Source organism: Stegastes partitus, unplaced genomic scaffold, assembly GCF_000690725.1.
Source record: "Stegastes partitus isolate 25-593 unplaced genomic scaffold, Stegastes_partitus-1.0.2 Scaffold466, whole genome shotgun sequence".
Classification (NCBI taxonomy): Eukaryota; Metazoa; Chordata; class Actinopteri; family Pomacentridae; genus Stegastes; species Stegastes partitus.
Window position 1 is genome coordinate 381,936 of NW_007578197.1, and position 7,743 is coordinate 389,678.

General features: G+C 44.8%; 1 protein-coding gene across 1 annotated transcript in view; it reads left to right on the forward strand.

Annotated features, from left to right (window-relative positions):
• Positions 1-735: 735 nt before the first annotated feature.
• LOC103360816 (ephrin type-A receptor 7) overlaps positions 736-7,743 on the forward strand; it is a 138,694-nt gene continuing 131,686 nt past the window's right edge. Inside the window, exon 1 of the mRNA XM_008286720.1 lies at positions 736-1,342. Coding sequence (XP_008284942.1) covers positions 736-1,342 — 607 coding nt within the window. The remainder of the gene's footprint in view (positions 1,343-7,743) is intronic.

The following is a 7,743-nucleotide window of genomic DNA, read 5'->3' on the forward strand; positions in this document are numbered from 1 at the left end:
TCTCTCCGTCAGACGGACCGATGATTATCAGTTATTCTGATCGATATTTAGACAGAACACCTTTCTGCTGCTCAGGTCAACACGCTGGAATCAGTTTTCACAGCTCATTAGAGCCGCGTGCAGTAATCAATACTTCAGGGCAAACTGAAGATAAATTTGAGCATTTTTAAGCGGTGATGCAGCAGCGAAGCCTCGAGATCGATGCTGCTGCAGCTTCAGCGTTCCTCTGACAGGTCGTTTCTTTAAGCAGCTGAAATCAGAAGGAACTGAATGTGTTCTGACTTGTAGTTGTTCAGAAATGCAGCTCCAGACTGTTTTCATTAAAGCCACTTACTCTACATGTCACATTATAAAAAATACCAAAATTACACGTTTGAAATTCATCAGATTTTGTAGAAAACAAAAACATTTGAAGCCGCCGTGAAGCTGGCGGTGACTCAGCTGGGATCAACAGTTGGGTTAAAAAAAAGAATCTGGAACTTTTTTTTGTTTCTGACGTTCATTTTAAATCCTAAAACACTGATCAGATCCTGTTTTTAAACTTTTTCTATTCTGCCTTTTGACTTCCTCCATCTGTTCCTTCACTTTGTCCTCGTCCACGTCCTTCTTCTCGTCTCTTTCCGGTGAGTCTTCTTGCTCTCTGCTCACTAACTTGTGCCGTCCCTGCAGTGGGAGGAGATCAGCGGCGTGGACGAGAAGTACAAGCCCATCCGGACCTACCAGGTGTGCAACGTGATGGAGCCCACGCAGCAGAACAACTGGCTGCAGACCGGCTGGGTGGCGCGCCGCGGCGGCCAGCGCATCTTCGTGGAGCTGCAGTTCACGCTGCGCGACTGCAACAGCATCCCCGGCGTGGCGGGGACCTGCAAGGAGACCTTCAACCTGCTGTACGTGGAGTCGGACCGGGACCTGGGCGGCGTGACCCGGGAGGACCGCTACACCAAGATCGACACCATCGCCGCCGACGAGAGCTTCACGCAGGGCGACCTCGGCGAGAGGAAGATGAAGCTGAACACGGAGGTGCGCGAGATCGGACACCTGAACCGGAAGGGCTTCCACCTGGCCTTCCAGGACGTGGGCGCCTGCGTGGCGCTGGTGGCCGTCCGGGTTTACTACAAGCGCTGCCTGGCCACCGTGCAGAACCTGGCCGTGTTCCCCGACACGGTGGCCGAGGCCGCCTTCGCCACGCTGGTGGAGGTGCGCGGCGCCTGCGTCAACAACTCGGAGGTGGACACGGACAGCCCTCCCAGGATGCACTGCAGCGCCGAGGGCGAGTGGCTGGTGCCCATCGGGAAGTGCAGCTGCAGCGCCGGCTACGAGGAAGGACACAGCAGCTGTGAAGGTAGGAAACAAGGAGGGAAGGAGGGAAGTGTGAGGAGTCGATGCTGTTGGTGTCTGTCAGTGTTTTATATTAATATCATGAAGCTGTGGTGATTTCTGTGTGACCAAGTCGATGGTTTGTGTCGGAAACCAGAAGCAAATGGCTGAAATGATGGAACCAATGTGCTAAACCTGCATGATGTGCTGATCGTTGGAAATGCAGCAACTTTAAAAGCTGTTTGTCCAACTTTAAAGACATTTTTGCAGCTTTTGAGTTGTCGAATTTTTAGAGTTCATCTTTAAGAACACAACATGTGCAGGAGTCGATGTCTGATTAGTGAAATTAAGAGAAAAGACAAAGAAGGAAGCGTGAGGAGACAGAAGGAGTCGATGCTGTTGTTGTCTTTCAGCGTTTTGCAGGAATATTATGAAACTGTGATGATTTCTGTGTGACTAAGTCTGAAGCAGCAGCAGGAAGCGAGAAAACTGCAACCAAACGAGAGCAACTGTGATCATTTTGTGCTGCTGTGGTTAAGATTTGAGCAGAAATGAGACGTCGAAGGACGAAGAAATAAGAGAAATGAGTGCAGCGCAGTCAGAGGGATGATCTGTTGGAGGTCGGCTGACATGACGTGTGAACGATGTGCTTGTAGATGCAAACGCAGCCCGAAGCTTCGATTTAAAAGTAGTTTTTTGGAGATTTTCAGGACATAAAAGCAGATTTCCGGTTGTCAAGTCGTCAGAGTTTCCCTGCAAGGAAACGGTTTGTTTAAGGCTCAATGAGTGGCTTTAAAAAAAAAAGAGGATTTTTAAAGTAAAACTAAAACCAGATGAGAAGGAAAAGGAGGGAACAGAAGAATGAGATGTTGTGAGCAGAGGAAGGAGTGGATGCTGTTGGAGGAGCATCGTGAAGCTGTGGTGATCTCTGGGTGACTGAGTCGATGGTTTGTGTCTGAAACCAGAGAAAACTGGTTGAAATGATCCAGTCACGTGTTGAATATGGAGCCTGGATTATTCACAGTGTGTGATAGTTACTAATGCAGCCGTTTCTCCTGGATGCAGGTGGATGTTTGAAAACCTAAATCGATTTATTTTTGCATCTTTCAACGACGTATTTGCGTTTTGAGCTCGTTAATTATATGACTTAAAAACGTGAAGATTTTTCAATGAGACAGACAAGAAAAGAAGAGAAAGGAGGAAAGAAAAGCAGCAGGAATGAGATTTTTTTGAGCGGAGGAACGAGGAGGACGACAGAAGGAGTCGGTGCTGTTGTTGTTTTACAGGAATAATGTGAAACTGTGATGATCTCTGGGTGACTAAGTCTGCAGCAGCAGCAGGACGCCAGAGAATAACTGCAACCAAACAAATCTCCTCCGTCAGATTTCTGAGAAAGTCGTCGTTCTCTGAAACAGTCGCTGTTATTTCCACCTGATTCCAACAGAGTCAGTCGAAGGCTTTTAGCAGAAATGAGGCCTTGAAGGAACAAAAAAAAAAGGAGAAATAACTGCAACACAATCAAAGAGATGATCTGAAATGATCCACGTGAAGCTACAACTTTAAAAGATGTTTAGTGGCGAGATAGTCAGAGTTTCTCTTTGAGGAAACGATATATTTAGGAATCGAAGAATGACTTTAATAAAATGAGGGTTTTTTCAGTTAAATTAAAAACAGACGAAGGGAAAAGGAGGCAGAGATCAGACGGACTGAAGGGAGACGTTTAGGGAGAACATGAGGAATAAAAACAGACAGAAGAGGAACAACAGAGCTTCTCGTTCGAGAACCTCGGTCCTCGCTGTGAACACGGTGACGGACGAGCGCCTGCAGGAAGCCGACGTTAAACGGAGGCGATCGTCGGGAATCTGCTCGTTTCCAGCGTTCACACTCCATCTTGCATTGTTGTGCAATGCAGCGTGGGAGTTGGAGTCAGCGGGCAGCAGACGGTGGGACAGTAGCTCAGCCGTCACCGCTCCTGTTGTTGTTGCCGAGAGCTGCTGTTTTATTCAATCCAAATCCAGATATTTGCAATTATTTTCCACTTTAGGCTCATTTTATTATTAAAGTAGACTTTTTTATTTTTTTTTATTTTTTTTAAGGAAATTTGCTCAATAAGTGCTGATATATCAGCATAAAAGGTGTAATTTATATCAAGACTATTTATTTTTTAAAGCCAGCATGTTTCACAAATGCTAATCAGTTAAAGCTTTTACTTTGAAAGTGTGGCATATTTTACAGAATCTTTAAAAAAAAACAAAACCAATCAAACCCATTTTACAATAGCTCTGCTACTGGGTTTAAACTCTTATTTTGAAACATACTTTGTACGTGTGTGTGTGTGTGTGTGATGAACTGTTTGGTAAACTCAGGGAGCTTTTATTCTGACAGTCCAACACAGGGGGAGGTGGTGTGTTTATTTTGAAAATCCGGCATGCGTCGCAAACCCTGATCCTTTTAACGTCTTTAAAGCTTTTACTTTGAAAGTGTAGCACACTCAACAGAATCCAGTTGATTTCTTGTAAATAAAAATTAAATCCAGGCTCCAGTGGATCTGCTGACTCAGCTCTATTGCGAGGTATGGACTCTTATTTTGAAAGTGAACCCAAGCATACAGATGGTTTATCCATTAATACCTGTGTGACAAAGTTAGAAAGCATTGGGAGCTTTTATTTTGACGGTTTAGCACGGTGGAAAGCTATGAGTTGGTGTGTTTATTTTGAAAAGCCCGCCTTATTCAGCTTTTGTGACATTTCAGAACTTTAATTTTGATAGTGCAGTGTATGCATCCTTCTTCCTTTTTTTAAAAAAAAGCTAATTAGATGCTTTTCAAAATAAAAGAACTTCCTGTTGCCAGAGCCCTTCCATCCCAATGGGGATTTTTAACACAGTTTTTTTCCGCCATCTCTGATCGAGCTGCTCGTTGTGACGTACAGTTTAACAGGTTTCAGTCGAAGCTGTCGGACGAGTTACAGAAAATTGCTCCAGAAGGATCTAGAACCAGAGCTTCAGTGGTGCAGAAAGACGCTTCAGCTGCTGCTCCTGTTGGGCTTCATGCTGATGCAATAATTAAATTTCAAGAAGGAAACGGAGTGAAACGGACGCTGGGAGCAGCTCCGGCGCCGACAGGAAGAAGCTTCGGCCTCGCGTTGGTCCGGAGAAAAATATCTGAGTTAAACCGAAAAAGGCCGGTTTGTAGAACTTTGGCTGCAGAGGTTTTGACAAGGGTTTGACGGCTGGACGTGAGAACAGAATGCAGTCGCTCCACGATGCCCGTTTTCACAATAAAAGCATCGTATCAGAGTTGAGATTGGAGCTTCTCTCGCTTCATGATCATCCAGGACAGCAGCACTCTTAATTCTTATTAATGTACTAGACAGCCAGAATTATTTTAAGGTTCTGGTGTCACATCAAACCACGTTTTTAATTACACCTGGAGGGAAAGTAGATTTATTTTGAAAGAGATGTATTTTCCCACCAAAAAACAACAAAAAACGCAACTTTCACCCAAAAAAACCAGGTTTACTTTCTACGTTTTTTTAACGTTTCTATACGACCAAACCGCGTCCTCAATTAAACCTGGAGGGAAAGTTGTTTTATTTTGAAAGTGGTGTGATTTCGCACCCAAAAAAACAAAACAAAACAAAAAACAGGTTTACTTTCGGCTGTTGCTCATTTTCTGGCTCAATTTAGGAACCAAAATATCAAAGTTTAGGAAAATATCAGTTTAGGGCACAAAATGCATGTTAGGAGATTAAAAAAAAAAAAATCTCTTCTGCCACACGTTTGAAACTTTTCCTCCATTTTCTGGGTTGCCATGGTGACAGGCCCCTTCCCCATCCGACGTGCGATTGGTCGGCTGAAAAGAAGAAGAAGAAGCCGTAAAACAAGCTGCTGAGATGCTGCAGAAGTTTGGCTGCAGAGTTTTTGAAAAGTGTTTGACGGCCGGAGACCAGAACAGTCGCTCAACAGGGCCCGTTTTTCACAATAAAAGCTCCGGGGTGGGTTAAAAAAAAAAAAAAAGCAGCATTTTAAAGGACAAGCAGGAGCAGAAGACTCTCTCCACCTTCCCTCAGTGCAGCTTAGAAACTAACCGTGTGGTTCAGCCGGTGACGGGGAGCGTGGCTGTGCAGGAGATACACACCGATAACACACACTCCCTCCTCCTCCTCCTCCTCCTCCTCCTCCTCACTTCAGCCGTAATGGCGTGAATATGCAGCCGAGGCCCGACATCTCCCACTGCAGCAGAGCTATTGATCAGCCGTAATGCTCCACTAAACTGAGGAATTGCGCTGGGACTGTTCACACACACACGTTCAGGAAGGACATCTGCAGCCGCACACACACACACACACACACACACACACACACACACACACACACTCTGGGTTTTGATTTAATTCTGCATGCAGGAAGAAAAAAAAAAAAGAAAAAAAAAGACACGTAATCTAATGAAGGCAAAGCTGCAATCAGCGTAATCACAGCTAATTCCTCTGCGTGTTTCGCCTACAGTCAGCGGCGGCGGCGGCGTCTTATTTACTCCTGGGCGTAATCGGTTCGCTAAGTGTCTCGGTGCGGGTCGATAATATCGAGTAGCCGGTGAGCAGGTGCTGATAGCGGTGGCGGCCGACGGAGCGGAGGATTATTACAACCAGGAAACAGTGGATTACTGCAGATTACGCCGTCGTCGTGTCGTCCGGCTCCGACGCAGGAATAAACACCAAACTACTGCCGAGGGAAACAAAGAAACAAAGACGAGTCCAGCGGCTGGATAAAAGTGGAGAAATATTAAGATGTAAGATAAGATGAGCCTTCATTCATCCCACAGGGGGACGTTTGTCTCGGTTCAGGCAAAACATTTCGTTACGGCAGCACAAAAATCAAAATAAACCGAGATTATAAATTATATTACACAAGATTGAAACGTTTCTGCAAAATCAACATAAAAACACAGCTGAGAGGGTTTGTCTCCGGTATAAGTTAGCAACTAATAACCTTTATTGCTAATCAAGAAAGACTACATTTGAAGCGATAAACAACACATAGCATTTAGCTTAGCCGCTAGCCGTTAGCATTAGCCGCAGTGAAGGCAGCTAATGTCCTGATTAGATGTTTTTGCAGGTGGCGTCTCTGCAGAGATGGTTGAAGTTAATCTGACTTTAGTAACACGCTACGGATAGCGTTAGCCGCATGCTAAGAGGCGCAGCGATTAGCATTAGCTGGTTAGCAGAACGCGTCGCTCTGGTGAACAGGTGAATCATTTCAGGTGAAACTGAGCACGTCTGTGGAAGACTGAGGTGTTTCTGACAACCCAAGCTACAAACAGAGTTCTGCTAATTAACCGGCGCTAACGAGCTCGTCTGTCTCTCTGTGTAAACAACAGCTCCCAGTTTCTGGTTCGATTTAGGCGTCGTAGCAACATAGCGGGTTTGTTGGACACGTTAGGGCACAAAAACTACATCAGGAAACATTAAACATAAGATTCTTTTACTTCACGTTTGAAGCTTCTCCTCTGTTTTCTGGGTAACCATGGTGACACGCCCTCTCCCCATCCGGCATGTGATTGGTTGGCTGAAAGGAAGACGAAGCAGCTGTAAGATAAACTGCTGAGATAGAAACAAAATGGATTAAAGTCTGTTTCCTTCTAAACGTGATTAAAAGGCAGTTTGGTTGTGCAGAAAAGAAAAGTGTAATTTAAGGAACAAATTATCATAATGTGGACATTATTTTATTTGATTTTTTTTTAATAGTCAACATGTAAATAAACATGTTTTTGTCTGTGGTTTAATTGATCCGATCTTTAATTTACAAAAACAAAATTATATATATATTTAGATTTTATTAGACGGACTTTTCCTGCAGATTAGAAAATAAGAATTTTCTAATAAAATAAATAAAACTAAAGTTCTGGCTGTTGATGCAGAAACACTAAATCGATTTCAGTTCTTCTTTGTTCACAATAACTGAACGCCTGCATGTTGAGGAGAATGTGAATGATTAAAACGCTGCAGTTAAGTGAGACTGAGCAGAAGGAGTAAAAACGCTCTGATGGGAATCAGAAACACAAACGTCCGAACGCTGAGGAGCTCCGCGGAGACAGAAAAATTAAACGTGGTGTTTTGCAGCAGAAGACGAGCTCACACGTGCTCCTCCGTCTCATTATTAAATGCCACCAGCAGGAACAGGCCGCAGGAAAAACACATGATGTAATGCTTCACCTTGCGAAGCTGCATTTCCGCCGCACGCGTCTTTCTGAGCGTGTTTTCTCTCACGAGCTCCATCCGGCTCTAATTAAGGCCGCTGCTCTTTCTATATAATTAGCGGCCGCCGCCAGCCTTCAGCGCCTCCCTTTATTATCTCTGCTGTGCGCCGGCATCTCCTTCCCTCTCTGGTTTAGTGCGCGCCTCCCTTCTCCTCCCCTCTTCCTCACCC